Genomic DNA, 22,640 nt, shown 5'->3' on the forward strand with positions numbered 1-22,640 from the left:
CATTAATAAGGCTCACTTAGACACTCTTAATGTGAAGGAAAATTGGGCTTGTATGAAATGGCTACACTAGAACATTTCATGCTTTTGCAAGTGCAGGAGTATGATTATTTTCTACAGTATGTCATTATCTTCTGCCCCGTGGTTCCTTTTTAAATTATCTCTTCTCACTCAAGCTGCCTACACTACATTTTTAAGCTATATAGTTTCAATTTATGAATTGCATGCATGTAAATTCTGAGCAACTATACCACAAGCCAAGTGATGGACCACATTAAAGACACTACTAATAGAGCTACGATTTCAAAAAGCTTCAAGGAAAAAAGATATGTATTTGACTCCTAAGACGTAAAATCAGGTCATTTGTTTCCAAAACATACAACCAAATACTATTCTAGACACACGTGGAATCTCCTTACACTTTTCTGAGCGGGTTTATTTAAGCATGGCAGATGTCATTTCATATCCTCACAAAGAAAATTAGTTTGCTGCCTACTTGTCCTTGTACCAAAAAGCTCCCCCTCCGCTTTTCAGGGTCACTCCTGAAACAATTGCTCATCTGTAACTCTAGACGTCAATCCACACAGGGGAAGGAGTCCCCTCCTGGGTCTGCAACTATCATCTTCTGTTTCTGAGGATGAAGTAACTCTCTCGGACAATAAAGCAGTTTAGACAGCACGTAACAGATTAACACACAACCCGGATGGCACGCTGCATAGCCGCTCAGAGGATCAATATCACCATTGCTGATTAGTAGTCTAGTTGTGGTCTACAACACGTATGTGTATCTAAAATTACTCCACTGACCTTTGTACAGAATGTATTATTTCAGAGACAGTGAAATATGATTGCACTACAGCCTTCTGCATTGAATTTATGAGGTAATAAACATAGAGATCTTTCTTCTTCACCCACAAATGGCTATTAAATAAGGAAAATCAGACTTGACATCCCCCAGATAGTCAAAAGGAATGATTTATTCAGATGCTAACATCTGTCTCGAGGTTGTGGCCAAACGCTATTCTGTGCTCATTTAGGACTCCACTTGGAAAGCTTTTCAGTTACATTTACCTAGAGATTTCTCTCTACCACTTCCGATCTGACAGAAATCACTCAGCCGGGTCTGATGAATAATAGCAAAAGGCAGCTTGTATCAGAGATGACTGAATTACAGATTGTTGAAAGTGCCATAAAGGCTCATTCCAATGACTACATTTAATTTACTTCCTATACTCACTACCAGAAGCTGCTAGTCGTTTGATATCTCTATTTCAGAAGACTGGGAACAAAAGAAATATTAACATTCTTCTCCACTTTCTTACTATGCCACCTAGTAGAGTTTGATAGGCAAAATTAACTTTTAAACAGAGCACTGATCCCCTACCCATACCCTGTGGGGGCATAGAACAAGACCATAACGTATCCAAAAATCAAAGCAAGGCAAGTGGAACTAAATAAGGCAAAGCAAATAACGCCGGAGGACACGTTAAACTGCACGGAAAGAATATGCTTTAGCTCGGCAGCCTTCCTCAGTAATGCAGGAAAGGCTTTCAGTAAACTGAAGAACAGATGAGAAGATGCTGCCCTGCGGGCAGGAGGGGGGGTCAGCGCCCGGGAGTCGACACACCGCCGTGCCCTGCCGGGACCCTGCCCAGGCGGTGGCGGCCAGGTGAAACCCGGAGAAACAAGTTGGCCCGGCAGCCGCCCCGGCGAAGGCTTCGGGCAGCGGCGGGGAAGAAGGGAGGGATGGAGGCAAAGCAGGAGAGCAGGCGGGCGGGCGGGCGGGCGGACGGCGCCCCGCTCCCGCAGAGGGGGGTGACCGCGGCAAAAGGTGGGGGGCTGTCAGAAGGGCGGGCACCCTCTTTGTCTGAACCACACACCCCCCCCCCGTTATCCCCCCGCCCGCCGGGAGCGCCCTGGGGGCGGGCTCCCGTCCCCCGCACCCGCGGGCAGAGCCCCGGGCAGGCGGTGCCGCCGGCCGCCCCCGGAGCATGTGCTCTGCCCCCGCCCGCGCAACGGCCGCCCCCCTTCCTCCCTGCCCGGAGAACCCCCAATCTCCGCCCGAGGCGACGCCGCCCGGGCGCGGCTCCGGAGCGCTGCCTTACCTGGCAACCCGAGCGGGCGCAGCCGGCTTGTCCTTCAGCCTCCCCCCGCGGCGGCACCGAGAGCGCACGGGCCCCTCCCGGGGAGAGGCTGCGGTGCCCGGCGGGGTGCGTGGCAGGAGGGCTGCCCCGGGTCCCTGCGCTCGGCGGGCGGCGCGCACGACGGTAAGTTGCAGCGGCCGCCGGCGGGCTGGGCTGGGCTGGGCTGGGCTGGGCTGGGCTGGGCTGGGCAAGGAGCGGCGGAGACGGTACGGGGGCTGCGCGGCGCCCGGAGCGCCGCCACACTGCAGCGTCTCCAGGAATCCCTCCCGCGAGAGGCAGCCCATCACCCCCGGCCCGCCGCCCTCATTGGTTGGGGGGCGGGGAGACGGGCTCCGGCAGCCAATCGGCCGGCGCACAGCATGGGTGGAGCCGCCGCGCCGGCCTCGCCCATCCCATCCCGCGGCCGTGCGGTCCCTGTCCGCCCCGTCGGGCGGGGCCGGGCAGCGGCGGGCGGGGAGGAGGAGGAGGAGGAGAAGGGGGATGATGATAATGATGATGGGGATGGTGATGATGATAAGGATGAGGGCATCCCCGCGCATGGCGGCCAGGGCTGCCTCCCGCCGCGGGGCCGCCGAGCCACAGACCCAGAGGCCGTCGGGCGAGCTCGGTGCCCCGCACCGCCAGTGCGGAGGGGAGCGGAGGGGGTACCGATCTTGGCCAGGCTCTGCCGCTGCCCCCCGCCGCTCGGTAGTGAGCGAGCGAGAGGGCGATTCGGGCCCTCCCGCTGCGGCGGGCCCATGGGCAACCGGCGCCGGGCAGTCGCGACTGAGCGGTGAGTCGTGATTGGCGTCTGTGGCTTAGGCGAGAGCAGACCTTATCGCGTGTTCAGGTAAGGACATGCAAAGGTTAACTTAATTCCCTTGATCCATCCACTCTGAACTGCCGCTTTGATTAACATTGGTCTGCAAAATGTAACTGTAACAAATTCAATTAAGGGAAGCACATTTCTTCAACTTTTAATTAGATCTACCCTATTTGTCTAATGTTTAATATGACATAAAAAGCTGTTCCAGTTCCAGAGGGAAATGGAAGTAGATTTAGATGTAAGCTTAGCTTTTAAAAACACAACGGACTGAAGTTCTTTGTTCCTCAGCATATATTATTGTTCCATCTATATGCTCAGAGGCACAGGAGGAAAACATCATTTTATCTGCAAAATTGTATAACTAATAGTGTGGTATTTATGTAAGAGTTTCCTATAGCCTTTAATTGGTCACAGGCAGGGGACTGAACATAAAGGCTCTACCCCTTGATGTGCAGTAGTAGATCCTGTGGAAATAGTCATTCTGAGAAAACTTGAGAAAGTAGTAATGTATTCCACAGCCATTTAGTTGGTTTCATTTAGTACACGAGAGTGAAAGTTATCTAAATTACATCCTAATACGATAAATAGCAAATGCTGGCAGTGAAGAGCCGTACCTCATCATTAGCAGGTAACTGGGAAAGTTAAGAAGCCCTCAGGCACATCCTGTAAGTGCCTTTCTATGCCTGGCACACAACATCCTCCTGCCGTTCCCCACCTGTACTTTTGTGGTGGGATTTGCCTCAAAAAATCCCAGCCCTTTTCCAGTTCAGTTCAAATACACATTTGTCTGATCATGTCAGTGCTGGACATGCATTCCTAGGTCTGTTAATCATAGTATGAGTTTTTTTCTCGTATGGGCACATTAGATCATGAAAGGGAAAAGTGAAAAGAAGAGCAAGTATTAGCTCCTGCTAACCTACAAAAAGGAGGAGCCACCATAATGTAAACTGCATATGCAGAGGTAGTCACCTGCACCCAGATTACTCTGTATACAGATTTAAAAATGTGGCTGTTTTCTCTCTTCCAGTACAATAGATATCAAGAACTGTTTTATCTAGGATCATTTATCTGGTCAGTTAAAAACCCCACACACATTTCAGTACTAATAGTTACGAGGACTTGATGCTGTGTTCTTAACAGCCACACAGCCAGAAGTCTGTGGGAGTCTGGCATTCGCAAGGCATGACACATCATATCCTGTCTCAGTATTTGAGCAAAGACAAGAAACATCATTTAAGCCCCATAGCCCTCTTTTAGTATATAGACAATATAGCAAGGAAAATAAATGCCATCCAGCACTAGCCTTGAAGAGTATATCATTACTTTCTCACTCTCTGACTGTGGTAGTCCCTACATGATTATTCTGCTAGATTAAAAAAGTAAACAAAAACAAAGGTGTGATAGGGGCTGGGATGTTGGTGGGAGAGATTTCACCAAATCTTTTTTGAGTTTGGTAGTTTGCAATGGTGAAATTGCTGCAAAAGAGTCATTACTTCTATCACATATACTTCCTTCAGTTCCTTTTGGGTCCAAAAGCTTATTCATACAGAAAGAGGTCTCCAGTCCTGTAAGCAAGTTTTATTTCAATAATGTATCCTCAAGTAAGTGGGTAGTTACTGTCCAGTAATGATGTTAATTAAACCAAAGCAAGCTGTGAAACTTGAGGGATGACAACATGTTCTGAACGGACAAGAAAAGCTCAGGAGCTATTTGGTGAATGCTTGGAGTGCTAGCCAAAATGCTAGCCACTAAACACACATCATTGTATATATTATTATTATTGTTATGTCTTCCACAGTTTTGTTCAGAGGTATCCTATCGTAAGAAAAAGAAGAAGAAACATGCAAATCCAGAAGAAATTATATTATAAACCCAAGACCAGTTTTGTTTTGGTTTTGTAATGAGTATTTCTGCATCAGAAGGGAGTTTTAAATAATGTCTGCCATTCAGAAGTTCCATCAGGAATCCCATTAAGTACAAATGAAGAACTAGAGTCTGTTATATCCTTCATATCCCTTTTTTTTAATTTAGACTTTGACTGAGTTGGAGTTACAGGAGCATCTGGGAAGAAACTGACTAAAAAAGCAAGACCAGAAATGATGCAGTGTTTGTCTTTGCTGTATTTATTTTTACTCTCCGTATACTGTGGCTTCAAGGTAAAACCTCAAGATGAGAAAGCAATATGAGCCATAAAAACTAGGTTTTGAAAGTAAAAGACTCCTGCTTGCTCCATAAAAATGGAGAAAGCCTGAGCCAAAGCCAATGAACCAAAATATTCTCGGGCCTGTCCCAGCAAGCTTTACGGAATATGAAGAGCAGATAGTAGAATGACAGTCACTGAGGCAAATTCAGGAGCAACAGCAGTTGTAGCACATCAAAATCAGCCATCAGGGCTCTGGCTTTGGACCCAAGCTGCCATCAGTTTTTGTTTTCTTTTGTACCTCAGCCTTTGTGTGACCAAGTATCACAACTGCCACAATTAGAAGTACAAGACAGGAAATCAGGTAAATCATGAGTGTAAATCAGGGGTAGGTGAATGAGTAAATTGTACTGGCAGCATGCTAATTTACTTATCAGGCAGAGCCCAGAACAGTAAACTAACAGCGATTGAACTGTGACTGTCATGCTGAAATTATTCACTGGCCTTGTAATGCACAAGGTACCTATTTTAACAGAAAGATGCTTTTACTTTGTTCTTCACTGTCATGTTATTTTACTCCTATTTTTCCTTTGTTTTGGTCTTTTCTATCTTCAAGTTTTTCTTTTTGAGAGTAGTCTGTATGCCTGCAGACAAAGAAACTGGCTTTTGCTTAGAGAAATGGGACAGCTTATCAAATGAAGCTCTGATTGTATGAGTTCAAGAACACATTTCTGAAACTTCTTTTAGTAAATGAAATGCCTGCTCTAGAGTATTCTGGTATTTTTTCCCATTTGGTTGGGAATCCAAGGGCTGGTATATACAGCTGAAAATTAAAAACTAGGAACCACCCATTTTAGTTCCCTGTTTTCCCACTCTTGCTTTCCATGAAATTTTCATAATATATACTGGATGATGATGATGATACTCGGTATATATGTGCACTTCTATGATGATAGAAGGCACATCCCCAGTCAAGAAGCCAAATCTGCATCAGGAGAACATGAAAGACGTGAAAGCAAAGTGAGGCATCTAAGACCCAGAAGTGAGAATTAACCTTCAGTAAAATGAATAAGTACTGGAGTAACTATTCAGCTGCACACAACGAAAGCATCATATGAAATAAGTCTTTGAAGATAATTTTTGGAGCAATGTGTGAGATTGTGAGTTAGATTGAGGGAGTAGAGAACAAATGTTGGTGTTTTGTTCTAGTTTTAATTCTAGCTAAAAATCAAAGGGTAAAATCAAAGAACTTGTTAGTCTCCTGACTGATGTGTGTCTCAATGTGTCATTTGATTTGTTTTCCTCTGTTTGATCTGTACATATCTGCTGCTTCTTCTAAGTTGTTTAGGCAGAGATGGTCTCTTTTAATCTGCATTTGCATAGCAGCTGACACAGAATGTTCCTGCTCTGTGCCCAGGGCTCTTGGACAATGTGGCAGCATAAATGAAAATGAAAACAGAAATACTCTTTTATGAGAGGCTGTTCAAATGTAATCAAACCAACCCACATGTGCCTTGCACAGAAGTCAGCTGTGTAACGCAAGGACAGACCTGAGTCAGTGTCAGTCTGTTCCCCTGTAGATGGTGCCCCTACTTAAGGGATTCTCTTTTGGGTTGACAGCTCTGCATCGTTAATCCTCCTCCCTGCTTTGAAAATCATTTTTCACTAAAATGGTGCACAGGATGATACTATAGAAAAGATGCCTTTTCAGTGCAGTTAGGAGGAACTGGACTAAAGTCCTCAGCTTCTTTTTAGTCAGAATCTACTACATAAAATGACAAACTACTGAACTGTTAGCTTCCAGTGTGCCCAGATATTACCAGTCTCCAATCTTACTTTACAGTGGTAGACATTATGGCTTCCCTGTGTAAAATTTGTTATCCCTGGTGAGCATATGAATCGTATGGATGACTGCATAATAAAAAGAATGGGAAGTGGGATTTCTAATTTAATTTTGTGGAGCTGACCTTCACAAAGCACAAGAAGAGCTGTGTAATGGCACTATTCCTCCTGAGGAGAGGGTAGAGACCTAAAAAGGTCTTTTCAAATGGGTATGCATGATTGTCACAATGGGCATAAGAGGACATTCCATTGTCTCCAGTACAAAACAAACGACTCTATTTGGAGAGACGTGAATGAATTGCCTGTTAAGTGTAAAATATGCTTATATTTACACCAACCTGAAAGTGGAGTGAAGGTGAATAGTAAACCTATTGGAGCATAGCACTGAAATGTAGATAAAACATTATGGTTTTAGGCTTCCTGAATTTCATGCCTCTGATTTGAGATCTTCATGAAGCCTTCACCATGCAGCAGATATGCAATGAAGATCCTCCAGAAAGCCAGTCCAGCCATGAAGGATGGCATGTTCTACCGTCTGATTATGCATTGTAGGCCAAGAATATCCATGTGAGGAAAAAATGGGGTAGAGTTACTGGGGTAAAAAACTAGTTAATGTACTTTAAATTTCAGAAAAGGCTTTTCGAATATCAGTAGCCTGATAAATAATTCTCAAGGCAGTGTGTTTTCCTTTAGCTCACACCGTCATTTCATTCGAATGCACAGTGAAATTACCCTAGTATTTATATTTAAAACACCAAACGATAAAAATGTCAGAGTTTTTCTTTCTCTCTATAGTAGACACCATTTTGTGATATTTTCTGTGCTTTTTTAAATACGTATTTACTTCTCTTACAGAAATGCAGTCACTGTACAATTCTGATGTTTAGACTACCATTGGGCTTAAAAGCTTGCAAAACACATGGCTAAATGAACTGGAAATTATATATCATTAATATAATTAGGATTAAAAAAAATTTATTTTGATTTCTTCCTAGCTACGTTTTAGTCAGTATGCAATACAGTAAACTAGTTACCTCTGGCAATTCTGTCTGTCAGCATCACCATTTTGCTTGCAAACTAAAAGGCTTGTTTTGTTTCCTGTGTTGCTTTTTCTATAGCATATGACATAGCCTTCAAATTACATGAGTATAAAAAGGGAATAAAACTCTCCAACTGTAGCAGTGTTGTTAAGATGATAAGGTCAATGGTAACGTCTCTTCTGCAAACCTTGATAGATATTTGTCCAAGTCAAAGCTGAATTTTTAGCATTACACTATGCTAATGTAAAGAAGACCTTCCTTGGTTTTTAAAAACTTAGGTAAAGAAAAATAAACCCTACTCAGTGAACTTAATTCTGCTCACAGTTACCCAGGTATAAATCTGTAGTAAGACTTGCTGTCTTAAAAGTACAGTTTCCATGACTGCTGTCTTCTATCAATCAAGCTATCTGAGAGACATAAAGAAGTTAATGTAGCGACGCATAATTTTAATTCAAGTCGTGAGTTTAAGTAGGAAGTTTAAGGGTCCCGGTTGCACACCTGGGACAGAGTTTCCTGCTTATGCAATAGTTCTTACTTAGTCTGTGTCAAGATCACTTTCCCCCCCTGCTCATAAATCTGTGAATGAGAATCCCTTATCACCTTCCTAGTTTTTTGCATTTGACCTCTTTAGTTGCCAGTCCTTTTGCCTTCCTCCTTTTCTGTCCTTCCTACTCATTTGGGAATATATTTTGTGATAACATTGCCAATCCTAAGTGAGAAATGATCTGGACAGTCACAGTCTTCCTCTTCAGCCTTGCTGTTGGACCTGTTTCTGCAAAAATCAGGATTGGTCCTTTTCTCTTAGGAAAGGAGTTAAATTCTGAAGTCAGAATTGTGACTGATGGTAAGAGTACGGTAATAGATTGTTCCCTGCTGAGGAATGTAAAACTCGCTAAGTCATTGGTTTGTTTTTAAATCTAGTTTGTATGTGAACAGAAGTAGCTAGTCAGGAATGTTGTTTAATGGATTGAAGAAAAAGAAAAGAATAAAAGCCAACTAAAACGTCATTTAGGATGGAGATAATAAAGTATAGAGATTCTCATCACTAGAAGCTTGTCCTCTGCCCACACTGAAATCAGACTAAGAATTTGCTAGTTTAAGCTCAGTAATTTGATACTAAGGAAAAGTTCAGCCGAGAGGAGTGTTTGGTACTAAATAGTTAAAGGATTTTGGCCAGTATCTTCTTGTCCTTAAGTGTGGATTTTCAAAGAAATGGTGATTTCATATGGTCTTTGATGTTGGAACTCTAAATTAAATGTTCTTTCTGAAGATGAGTGCCTAGATTAAGTTATTCTGTGACTTACAGCAGACTCCTTCATGCCTTAACTTTCTTCCTTCTGATGGAATCTATGACCCACACGTTCCCCACCATAATCACAGCAAAGCATTACTATCATTATTCCTTCATAAATACAAAGGTATCTGCAGAATAACCTCAGAGATTTATTACAGGAACAGTCATTTCTCCTAAGTTTAAAAGGCCTGTACAATGCTAAGGTTTTTATTAACTAACTCTCCAGTTTGGCTTTCCCTCTGAAAGTTATCAAGCTTTATCTCTGACCAAATTGATTATTTATTTTTTTTTTTTTTAAGGAAAGTGGTTGTGCCAGTTTTGTCTTACAGGGGTTCATAAAAATGTCGACATTTGACTTTTTCCAAAAGATTTATATTAGTTTGCCTTCCGTTGTACTCTAATTTAAATAGAACTTGTTTAATTTTTCCCACATTCACTTCTAAAAAAACAACAGTTTTCCTTGAGGAAAAAAGGTTACTTGCTGAAGTTATTTACAGTTCAATTGCTAGTTTAATTCAAATCTAATGTCTCGTTTACAGTGACACAGTCTACTCTGCAGGCTGAGCTGTGATAGATTACAGGAGTCACAATGACAATAGAGTCACCTGTGTCTGGAGCTGGGCAGCCTTGTGCTGTTGGCAGCAGACCTGCCCTAAAAAAAACACACTGATACCCTACTGATGATCAGAACATGAAAAATGTGCAGACCAAACATACCTTGGGTATTTCATTATTGTTGTGGTTTTGGACTCACAGTTTTTGCCACTGGCTCATAGTATACTGACTTTCTGTGCTGTCTGTATGTTGGTAAAAGCTTTCAGGGACACTCCTAGAAAAGGCATCTTACAGCGTGAGTACAGAGACCAGCTGATGCTTCTGACATAGAATCATAGAATAGAATCATAGAATAGTTAGGGCTGGAAAGGACCTTAAGATCATCTAGTTTCAACCCCCTGCCATGGGCAGGGACACCTCACACTAAACCATCTCACCCAAGGCTTCGTCCAACCTGGCCTTGAACGCTGCCAGGGATGGAGCATTCACAACTTCATTGGGCAACCCATTCCAGTGCCTCACCACCCTAACAGGAAAGAATTTCCTCCTTATATCCAATCTAAACTTCCCCTGTTGAAGTTTTAACCCGTTACCCCTTGTCCTATCACTTCAGTCCCTAATGAAGAGTCCCTCCCCAGCATCCCTATAGGCCCCCTTCAGATACTGGAAGGCTGCTATGAGGTCTCCACGCAGCCTTCTCTTCTCCAGGCTTCTTCTTCTCCAGGCCCAACTTCCTCTGCCTGTCTTCATACGGGAGGTGCTCCAGTCCCCTGATCATCCTCGTGGCCCTTCTCTGGGCTTGTTCCAACAGTTCCATGTCCTTTTTATGTTAAGGACACCAGAACTGCACACAATACTCCAGGTGAGGTCTCACAAGAGCAGAGTAGAGGGGCAGGATCACCTCCTTCGACCTCCTGGTCACACTCCTTCTGATGCAGCCCAGGATACGGTTGGCTTTCTGGGCTGCAAGCGCACACTGAAGCCAGCTCATGTTCATTTTCTCATCGACCAACACCCCCAAGTCCTTCTCCACAGGGCTGCTCTGAATCTCTTCTCTGCCCAACCTGTAGCTGTGCCTGGGATTGCTCCGACCCAGGTGTAGGACCTTGCACTTGGCATGGTTAAACTTCATGAGGTTGGCATCAGCCCACCTCACAAGCGTGTCAAGGTCCCTCTGGATGGCATTCCTTCCCTCCAGCCTATCAACTGAACCACACAGCTTGGTGTCATCGGCAAACTTGCTGAGGGTGCACTCAATGCCACTGTCCATGTCAGTGACAAAGATGTTGAACAAGACTGGTCCCAACACCAATCCCTGGGGGACACCACTCATTTCTGGTCTCCAGCTGGACATTGAGCCATTGACCACAACTGTTTATGTGCGGCCATCCAGCCAGTTCTTTATCCACTGAGTGGTCCATCCATCAAATTGATGTCTCTCCAATTTAGAGACAAGGATGTCGTGTGGGACAGTGTCAAACGCTTTACACAAGTCCAGGTAGATGACATCAACTGCTCTACCCCTGTCCATCAGTTCTGTAGCCCCATCATAGAAGGCCACCAAATTGGTGAGGCAGGATTTCCCCTTAGTGAAGCCATGCTGGCTGTCACCAAGCACCTTGTTGTTTTTCGTGTGCCTTAGCATGCCTTCCAGGAGAATCTGCTCCAAGTTTTTGCCAGGCACAGAGGTAAGACTGACTGGTCTATAATTCCCTGGGTCATCCATATTTAACATATTATGCCTTGATTCACCATGGATGCATCATACCATGTCTGGCCATCTTATAGTCCTCCAAAAGGAGCCCATCAACCTATGTATCCCTGTGGAAGGACCTCTAACTGTCAGTTCTGTACTACAAAGAGCTGTATCTGTAGTATACAAAGGATCCATTTGAGGTTCTGTTCCTACTTCTGGTGCTGGTTAGAGAGCTACATGAGAAAAAGTATTTGATGCATCCAGGTGCTAAATTTCATAGTCAGGAAGGTTTGGTGCTAATAACATGTAGTCATGGATTTATAAACCAACTTTGGTTGGGAGAAACCACATGCTCAAAGCACATCCAGATAGAACAGGTTCCTCAGGGCTTTGTACAGTCAAGTTGTTAGTATCTTGAAGGATGAAGGTACCATAACCATCCAGGTGGTCCTCCACTGCCATCGCTCCAGGGTATCAGTGTCTTCCTTGTAATTCAGTGCCCAAAACTGACATGATACTCCAGATGTGGTCTTAAAAGCACCGAATAAAATGGAAGGGTATCTTCCCTTGACCTCCTGCTTCTTCTGTTGCTGGTACAGCCAAGGACATAGTTGGGCTTCTTTGCTGCAATGACACACTGCTGATTCATGTTGTTGGGTCAGAGTCGCAGCTATAAATTGAAAGACTGAAAGGCTGTGCATATGCATGCCCATCCTTGGTCAGAACCAGCCAAAAAATGCATCAGCTTCCCACACCTGCTTCATGAAATCTGTTTTCAGGAGGCCATGAACCAACCTCTGAGGGGCCACAATCATGCCTCCTGTTATAGAGCTCTATCTCCTAGGGCAGTGATCATCTGGAGATATGAACACCATTTATACCCCTGAAAAGCTGAGGAAGCTGTTTAATGTTTTAATTTCAGAGGAACATAGGGATTCCTCTGAAACCAACCAGTCATGGATGATACACAGGAGCTCTGTGTGCATCTCTATGATCCTGACAGAAGATTTCTCTAGCTTGAAGTAATGATGAAGAATGACTAAGCTTGAAGGGGTAATGACTTCTTTCTTGGATCAGGAGCTTCAGAGGAGTATGCCAGACACTGGACAAATGTGATTATTCTCGTCCTGAAATTCACCGTCATCCTGAAAACCTGCTTCCAGCTGTTCCAGGCCTGGATGTTGTTCTGCTAGCTGGAATTAATTTAATTTGTTCCAAGTGGCCAGACAGCAAAGGGTAGACTGCATTCAGGTGTAGCCCTATCACCCGATATACCCTGGTGAGAGGTTAGGACTTGCCTAACAGATTCTGTCCTGGTTCTCCTGGTGGAGGAGTGGAAATGAATGACCACTCACAGGCAAGATGTCTGCAGAGCAGGGTCAGAGTGTCTGTGATGTGCTGTGGGCTTTGGGAAGCAGTAAGCACCCCTGTATTGGGCCCAATTACAGCATGCATTTGAAACAAATATTTTCAGTAAATGCAAAATAATGGTCCATAATGATCTATAGATACTAAGATTTTGTACTGAAGGGAAACCATCGTGGGACACAACGTGCCTCCCTGGTGCGTTCTACAGATTACAGCAATGTGATGCAGCTGGTGCACACACCTTGGATGAAAACTTCAGTGTGCGTCAAGGCACTGCTTCCAAAGACAGTTCAAACATAGATCATGAATCACCTTTGCAAAAATATATAACTCGATGTATATCTATGTACATTTATACTTAGGCTTTTCATGTTCATTCATATAATCCAGGCTTGGAACAGATATCTCAGCACGTTTTCCTTGCATACTATCTTCTCATTATATATTGGAAACTTCCTTTCCAAGCTGTCATTCGCATACAGAGATGGGAGGATAGTAAAACAGGATTAGAGTAAAATAAAATAATCTATTTTGTAAAATAAAACAAAAATAGTATATAAAGTAAAATAAAATAGTAAAGTAGCAAAACTAATATAGCAGTAATAGCAAAAAATATATATACTATCACAGTATAGTATAGAGTAAAACAAATTGTAGGCTATTATAGCAGTAATAAATCCAGTAGTAAAGCTAATATAGCAATTAAGAGACTCTCCTCTTGGCAAGGAGAACATAATGTGAGTGTAAAGTTTGTTTTGGAATTGGGGTTTGTGCTGTCTGGAAAAAGATGAAAAAGGCTCTTTCCGATATTATTCTTTTTAACTTCAAGGGGTTGCTGGGATACCCTGAAGCAACCTTAACATATGCAAGAGTCTTTCACGTTCCAGAACTACGATTTTAATACAATTTCAGTAAGAGTTCTTTCTGTAGTACTTTTCCTGCAGAAAATTGTGTGTTTATTCTTCTAGTTAAAAAATATATCAAATGTATTCTTCCATAATAGAAAACATAGCAGAGTAATCTTTGCCTTCAGATCATACCACCTGAGCCAGAGTTGGAGAGTTGTCTGAATTATAATTCTCCTAATAAGCCACAGAGATGTGACTAATACCTTGATAAACGTAATCCCTGAAGCTCTTGCTGGAACCATCAGTGCTATCTGAGATCGAATATTATTACTATTCGCCATCAATATCTTCTGCCTCAGGATGTCATTTCTGAGGTGATTTTCTCATCAGTATTTTTTCTTCTTTCATTATTGTTTTCTTATCTTGATTTATAAAATCCTTGTCATAATATTTATATTGTTCCACACAGGAACGGTAATTAAACCTTTTCTTTGCTTTGTGCCTTCAGCCTCTAGTGCATTGTATAATGTTATAGTACTAAAGTAGAAGAGTGAGAATCCACTAATGCAAACTTCTGGGAAGGTTTCCAGAAGTACATTCTGATCTGAATCATGTAATCAGTTGCGCTGACATACAGCTATGCTGATAATGGTGTACCAAGATCTCTCTGTAGATATCATGGGAATCTTGGAGTTTTGTGACTCAGAATTTGTAAAACTGAGTTCTTAGTGAAAGAACCAGGTCATCCAAGATCTGAGGTGTTTATGACCTGTTCTTTTTCCACTTCTTCATAAGTGAACCCATATCTGGTTTTAATTGGTGTGTAAATGTGGGTATTGTTATTTAAGTGAAGGTAATTCAGGTGATTTCTGGCCTTTGTTCTTCATAATATGAAAGATATGTTTGGCTGTGAGAGTACAAGGTTTTTTTTTTGTTTGCTTGTTTTTTATTTGACTTCCATGACTTGTTTGTATTTAACTATATCACTTTGCTCTCAGTTCTCTAATGTTCTTCCATCATTTTTGCTTCCCTAACACTGCATGTAATATTTAAATTGCATTTGAACTAGACTTCCTGTATGTGACTCACTCGATACAGACTGCATTATTTAGCTTAAATTTTCTGTTACTAAACTCCTCAAAAATCCATTGCTTACAAGATGACTGACAGCTTTGGGATATGTCTTTACTGCTTTCCGTTTGCGCATTTTAATGGTCTCAAGGCGGGTTTAATAGAACCTACGCTTCTCCAGTTAGAACTAATTTAGGAGCATGAAGCTAGTTTGATCTTTGACTATCTTAACTTCTCAGATTCAAACCTTTTAGTTAAATGCTTTAACTGGCTTTTGGTTCTTCAGATATTCACTTGATGGCATTGACCCCAAGAATACTGGCCCTTCACTTGAACATCCTATTCTAGCAGCCTAATTTAATATCAGTCTATATGGATAGTTAGAAACTGCTTAATCTCAGCTTCCTTTCTAGAAATTGCCTTTATAAGTTTTTATATACTCTTGACAGGTAGCTGTTAACACATCATTCAGCTTTACACCAGTGCTTATATTAAAACTAAGAAATTTTACATCCGTATTATTATAATTTGTTTTAAAGCAAATTTATTGCTCTTTCTTAAAATCAATAGAAGCTCAAATGTAGGTAGGCACAAAACCACGGCTTGCAGCAGCAAAGGGCTCTATGTTTCTAAAAAAAAGGGTTTCACTTGTTTTCACATATCAAGGATTCAGATTGGCTGTTATCTTGACAGAACCAGTTTGCTGTTAAAACTAATTTAACCAGCAAACTGGTTAAATTGCTGTTACTGAAGAGTTGGAACCTGTGTTCCAATCACAGACATGTTCTTACAGAGAGGTCATTGTCCATGGAAAACTGAGCCACAGTTTTACACATGGTCAAATTTAACTAGCAATAGAGTTCCACAGTCATCTTACTGATTGTCAGTCTCTAAATAGTTGAAGAAAGATATAGCTGATCTGAAAATGGCATATTCTCACTGGAACTGTACTGGAAATACAAGATGGTAGGGAGATGGAAGAGGGCATTGAAGACACTGTAAGACCAGGTTTCCATACTACATCTATGTCTGTGACAGGATGCCCTGACTAGCACAGTTTTGTCAAAGCTGGGTTTGTAGGCTGTAGGCAGGGCTCCAGGTGATGCACCATCCTGCTGCCTCTGGTCTTGGGAGAATAAGACTAACCCCACTCCCATCACCCAAAGTCATGGGTAAGAAGCTTAAAGATCACATTCACATCAGGGCCGCGCCCTCCTCAGACATCATCTGCCAGAACAGCTATAACATGAATAGCAATCAGAAAAGATTCATTTTAAAAAACTTATTTGCATGAAGCTTCTCCCAGCAGCTGTCAGTAGCTCCTAGGTTGGGCTAGGACTGCATGACATCCTGCTCATATACTAACTCTCAGATGTTTTCTATTATTAAACTGCCAGTCATACTATATCACTAGAACATGTTTAGCATAACTGTTTTGCATTGACATCTGTATGCTTCTGATATTTGTTCTGCATATCCCCCCCTCTCTGATTCCACCATGATTTCAGTCTTCCACCATTTTTGGTTTGCTGTAATTTATAGCCTGTAATTTGGAAGTCAGTCAGCTTATCTTTTGAAGCCGATCTTCCTCTTTCAAAGGAGAAGAAACAGCAGAATCAATGTAATGTAGCTGGGATATAAGTAATTGGATATACAGTTATGGAATTCAGATACTCTCTTTTTGCAGTCAAAATTTATAATCCAGTTTAATAATGATTGTCATCCAAATTGTGCATACTATCATTGCAGAAAACAAGTTGTTTTGTAAACAAGTTGTGTGAAATGATGCAACATGACATGAGTCATGCGGTTTACACTACATTCCAAATTAAAATTAAGACACCACATTTCATTTATTTGTCGCATTTCAATTGCACAGTTTTAAAAAAAGGTATGCATTGGTATTGTATCTTACCCATAGTAAAATGCCAAATGAAAATAAAAGTTCTGCTTCAGTCAGCTCAATTTCTCTTGACATTGAGTACTCTTCCCAGCTCCACTCTGAGCCTCAGGATTTCATGAACATTTCAGATTTATTATTTACTTGTTTTACGTTTTTGGCTAGCTTAAAAACTTTATGTGGTAAGTCTTGCAAAAAAACCAAATGTCAAATAACGCAGGAGTAAGTATGATCCAGAAAGTCATGTATTTTTTTTAAATTTCATTTTCAAGCCAGTCTTTTGGGATGTAGGGTTTGATATCTTTTGTTTGAACAGTTGCAGTTGCCAATACTAAAGATCTTCAAATCTTCTGCAGTCCAGTCACAATGCCAATACACAGGGATTTACATTTACTGAACTATTAACAAGTCATTATAAGAAAGAAAGATGAACAAAAAGTCATTTGACATATGACCTCTCCAAAGACACAGAATGCCGTTCACTAATTTCAGATAAACACTGAACAGCCAGTATTCCAAATTGCTTAGGAAAGGCTATAGCAGCTTCTAAACAAAACAGAAGACCAGTCAAAAACAGCAGCAATAGTAGCATCTTCCTTGAACAGTCAGGAAACTGGTTTAATCTTCCCAGAATGCTTTCATGTACAGGCAAAACTAATAGTATGGAACAGGTACCTCAGATTTAATCTGTGTCTAAAACCAAATAAGAGGATTTCATCTGATAATCATCACGATGACTATGTATATTTTGGAAATTTCCCAGGAGGCCTTCCCAGGGGACACCTTATTCTCTATGCCAGCATCATCATCTCAGTAATGTGCACTGTATTTGCCTAGGTGCAGCAGCTTCTTTGTGTAATTTAGTAGTTTGGCATGAATGTGCCACACATCCTGGCATATGTGGAACTGGTGGGATTTAACCTTTTCAGCTGATTTCTTCTCTCAAAACGAGATTTGCTCAAAAGATTAAATTTGAGGTATTCTGAGGAAAACAAATGCATCAGCACATCTGTTCAAAGGAGCAAAGCAGGATGTTTGTGTCCTTGATGAACAATTTTGAAACTTCTGGACAAAACAATGCCAGTGCAATAAAAAAGAATCCTGAGGGCAGTATAGAAAACAAAAGGGCATTTTTATAAATAAACTTTACTTCAGAAAGCGTAAAAAGAAAAGGTGAGGAAAAAGACAGAAGAGAAAGCTTTGCTACAATAGGCATCAAAGGTCTTGATCCTCAACTAGCCTCTTATGGTTTTCTGGCTATAAATGCAGCTTTCTGGATCCAAAACTGACTTTGATAACTCATGGAATTAATAAGCAGCTCTGTCCCTGTACTGATGCTCGCTGGTGAGCAGAAGGTCTGTTCGCCTTGCAACTGCAAGCGGGACAGACATTCAAACTGAAATGCTGTGGAGATATTTTTAAAAGGAAAGACAAGTTTTTGTTTCCCTTCCAAATAGGACTTTATTTTGGCTTATCTACTTCTTTCTCTTACCCCCTACCATTATTTTCTTTTACCCTACCCGTTTGTCTTTTTTAAAATAATCTTTCTCTACTGTAGCTCCCAAAATATTCCTGATTCATTGATGTTGGCAGAAAATGCTGACCTGTTTTAAATCAAATTCTATAGGAATATATTTGTTTCAATGAAACTACAGCTGAAAGTAATTACGGGCTCCAATTTGGAATCCCTATAACAAAACTACAATTAAAAAAATCCTGAGAGCTCTTCTAGCTACTAGGTTTTAAGTTAGTGGCACTCAGGAATTGAGGCTGCAAGTTCAAGTCCCAGTTCCATCCAATTTGGAACTGAATTGGAATTGAAAACTGGATGTGGGTCATCTGCATTTCAGGCAAGTGTCCTGCTCAGCAAAGCGAAGAGGTCATCATCCCTTATTCATCAAATATTTTTCAATTGAACAAATCTTGAATGGGAGGGATTCAGCTTCTTCCGTGCTACACAGGGGAGGCATTTGTACCTAGCTCCCCATGCTCTCTGCCTGTCTCAAGCTATGTGGCAGTTCCAGGAACAGACTCTCAGTTTCAATAGACCCATTCCTTTCTAATAAGTGAGTAACATCAAAAGCCTTGCTAAACAGGATTTTTATACTCCAGCTGGCACTTCTGTGAAGCTCTGGGCCATCACTCACCCTGGCACTGTATATATGATCTGTCTGGTATCAGAGACAGATCCAGGAAACATGGAGAGGCAACTGGGGAGATGCAGGCTCCCCACTCCCCCTTGATGCCTATCTACCCTAGGTGCAGCGCTATTCTTCATCTGCAGGTCCAGGGCTGGAAAACAGAGGAGGACTTGTCATCACATAACCTGGGCAGCTGATATTGACTGAAGTAGTTTTCCTTTTCTTAAGTGGAAAAGCTGGTAAATGGAAATTTAGAAGTTTGTCATCTATTTGAAATGCTGAACTCTTGTGTTGACTTCATTCTCTCTCTGGATTCACAAATGTGAGCTATTTTAATCCAAACTAAAATAAAAGCACAGGCAAACTGGCACGTGTGGTAACCAGCTTCTTCCTATCTTCTATAGGCCTATTATGAAGGCCTATTTTAACTTCCCTTTTTCTCCCAAAAGACATGTTAAACTCAGCTTTTAAGGGCTTTACGGTATAATCAAACCAGTTCAGCACAGCAGTCATTCACATCTTTTTCCCATACTATCATGAAGTCTCCTTTCAAGTATGTTTGTACCCCATTGCATTAGGAGAATTTTGGAGGCTATAAATAAAAGCATCTCTTCTTGAAAGAAACTCCTGGCAGGGTCTTTCAACAAAATCTTCTCTGCACAGCATTAGAGAGCGCAGTGTAAAGTTCACTGTTACAGGAAAAACGTTCCTCCTGTTTATCAAAGAATTATTTTCGTCACCTCAGTTTAAGACATGCCTGTAAAAGGCTGACTGTGTAAAAAGCATAACAAACCCCTCTGTCTTCTCGATGTATATGTTTGCTTTGGTAATTGCAGCTTATAGCTTCGTAATTTTGATGTTTTTTTACTTATTGCACATGCTTTTCTAGAAGTACACAGATCAACCTGCAAACACCATTTATTCACATATGGGCATGACCTTATCACGAAGTGCCAGATGGATATAGGCAGGTAGCAAGAAAGCTATGTGAAAAGTAGAGATTTTCATTTGCACTTTCTGACAAGTCTTTCTGTGAGATGGGAAGGGATTTGCTTAGTCCTTCTTCAGCAAAGGTGGGATTCATGCTTTCAGACAATCCAATGGGAAATTCATATTAGGTCTCCCTAATATATTGTCTGTTGTGTGAAATGACAGATGTGTATGCAAATAAGACCATTAGGATTTCAGAGAAAATACTGGTGATTCAAGTAATTTAGTTAAAAGAGAAGTTTTCAGCTAACCCTGAGATGTTATACAATGGTTCATGGAAGATTGATTATATGGCACCCAGAATCTCAGGGAGTTCCAGAAAAAGGTCCACCCAAATAAAAGATAATTATAAGAGATAATGATATATTCAAAATATCAGCTAACCAGTTATACAAGCCACTTTTATCCAAGGTTTTTAAATCTATGACAGGTATCTTCTCTCCCACATTCCCACATCAGATTGAAGAAGATCAGAGGAGAAAATGGAAGTTAATCATAATTGCTGCCAAAATGAGAAAATGATGACCAACAGCCTTCTTCATTGACAAGAACAATAATTGTTTTCCATGGATAAAATATGGACATTCAGGAATGTGGCTCAAAAATAGAAAATCAATAAGGAGAAAGTTCAGATCCTTCTGCCTGCATACCAAATGTTTGCTGACCAAAATAAAAGTTTAATAGGCAGATCTGGATCTATTGAGTTTTACAATACTTTGCAGTTTGAATCTTGTCTAGAAGTAGCCCAGCTGGAATTGAGACTTACTATTCACACCCACTGTGTAGTTTCACAAACTAACAACAGAAAATTAGTTTTTTTGAAAAATACGGGAAATGGTAGTTTACAAAAAGGTTTCTTTCTCTGAAGAAATGGGCTCTCAATTATTTTCACAGGTGATTTCAGCAGGAAATTCAACACATCACACATATCAGCAGGCAAGAAAAAACATGACCACGGCTATTGGTACACAAATGTTTATAAAGAACCTCTTAAAGAATTTGACCCACAGATCTAAATGTAAGATTGTTTCTAGATTAGTCACATCTTAACCCGGTAAGTATTTGTCTTTACTCCTGCCATATAAATGTGTGTTCATGTTTTAACTCTTGCCAAATACCATTGAATTAAATTAAAAATACGTAGGCTGTTATTTTTCAGAATCAGTGACTTCACAGAACATTACAACAGGAGCTAAAAGAACCCATTGAGTTCTGTTTTAATTTTATAATATTCTGGATAATAATGTCTATTAAAACATCCATTAAAAGACCATCATGCTAATTTAACTGGGAACATATAATAGATGCCACTGGAATGCTTCCATTAAATTAATGCTAGAGACTTAGTGTCTTAAAGAGATAGATACTGTTATTAACAATATTCTAAATAGATGCTCTTATTAAAAAGAGTAATGCAACATTAATTAAAAGCAAGCTAGGACTGCACTCACAAAAGAAAAACTCCTCACCTAATAGGCAACAAAATATTAGCTGTAACAAAACATTTTCTTCTTTGCTTCACTGACTTCTACATTCCACCACTATTTCCCTTTAGAGTGATAACGTCAACTGTTCTGTGTAATCACATGAAATGCCAAACGGATATAAAATATATGCTACCATAGTGATAGAATGCTTCTTAGGCTTTTTATCCTAATTATTTTTATCTTTAAGTTTGTGAACACAAAGTTTAAAAGAACAAAAGAAGTCTTTATATCCAAGTTTTATTTGATGCTAATTTTTCTGTATTTGTTGACATAAATGTATAATTTTCCAGACTTTTTCATTCAGTCTAATTCACAAAGCCTATAAGGCCATAAAGCTACAAATGAAATGAAAAGGCAACAAATGACCATATTTGACTGATAATGTTTGACTGCTATGAGACAGAAACATGCAAGTAAGTCATATCACATTTGCTGATGATGGAGCTGAAGGAAGTGCAGAACAATATGAAAGACAAAAGACATGGCTTATGATGAATACCACACTATAATATATCTTACAGATGACATCCAGGCTAATATGGCTTTTCCTCACCTTGAAATGCAAGCTGAAGTAATCTTAACCAGTGTTGGAATACTAGATAATGTTGGTTTTTAGCTTGAAAGACATTGCTTTTCTCTGTCATCACAGACTGAGGAAAAAAAAACAAAGCAAAACAAAAAAACAGAGAAGAAATAAATACATAAGAAAGAAAATATCATGAAGATAATGCTCATAGTCACATCTCCGATAGAGAACAAGATTTACATCACTTTGTAGACTCATATTTCCTGACATTTGTCCTAGTGTATTATGATCAAAGAGCTAAAGCAGTGGCTGGGAAACACCACAGGAAGCATTAAATTAAACGATTATGTAAACTTCCAAAGGAAGACGGCTTCCACTTGCATGCTGGCTGCTAGGAGCCTTTTAGAGTTTATTTCAAGACCGTCTCTTTTTCTATATAGCAGGCTTCTGTTTAGAGATCCCCCAATGATTTTAGCTTATTTTAGTGGGCATGCATTGCCCTACAGTTTCCATCTCTTTCAACAGAACTGCCTGGCAAACCAGCAACTGCTGCCTGTAACTCATTCACCTGTGCCTGCCAGCAAGACTCCATGACTGAACTGCAAAGAAGGATAATATCCTACACAATCCACTGAAGTAACATTAGGTTGGTGCACGATTAAAAGTCTCAGGGACAACACTGAGGGGAAACTCTGCACCAAATCCTCATGTTTCTAATGAAGAATTACTTCAAGAAAGTAAGAGATCTTTGCATTTAAAAGTGAAGAAATAAAAATTACTCTCTTGTTCTAACCCC

At 40.9% G+C, this 22,640-nt stretch overlaps 1 protein-coding gene across 1 annotated transcript in view; it reads left to right on the plus strand.

Moving 5' to 3' along the window:
- Positions 1 to 2,103: 2,103 nt before the first annotated feature.
- LOC133269957 (acidic proline-rich protein PRP33-like) overlaps positions 2,104 to 22,640 on the plus strand; it is a 32,254-nt gene continuing 11,717 nt past the window's right edge. Inside the window, exon 1 of the mRNA XM_061454715.1 lies at positions 2,104 to 2,970. Within this exon, the coding sequence (XP_061310699.1) occupies positions 2,501 to 2,917 (417 nt within the window). The 5' untranslated portion in view covers positions 2,104 to 2,500 and the 3' untranslated portion in view covers positions 2,918 to 2,970. The remainder of the gene's footprint in view (positions 2,971 to 22,640) is intronic.

Source organism: Pezoporus flaviventris, unplaced genomic scaffold, assembly GCF_033815535.1.
Source record: "Pezoporus flaviventris isolate CSIRO_AGI_PZ_B2104156 unplaced genomic scaffold, CSIRO_AGI_Pfla_v1 ptg000016l, whole genome shotgun sequence".
NCBI classification, from domain to species: domain Eukaryota; kingdom Metazoa; phylum Chordata; class Aves; order Psittaciformes; family Psittacidae; genus Pezoporus; species Pezoporus flaviventris.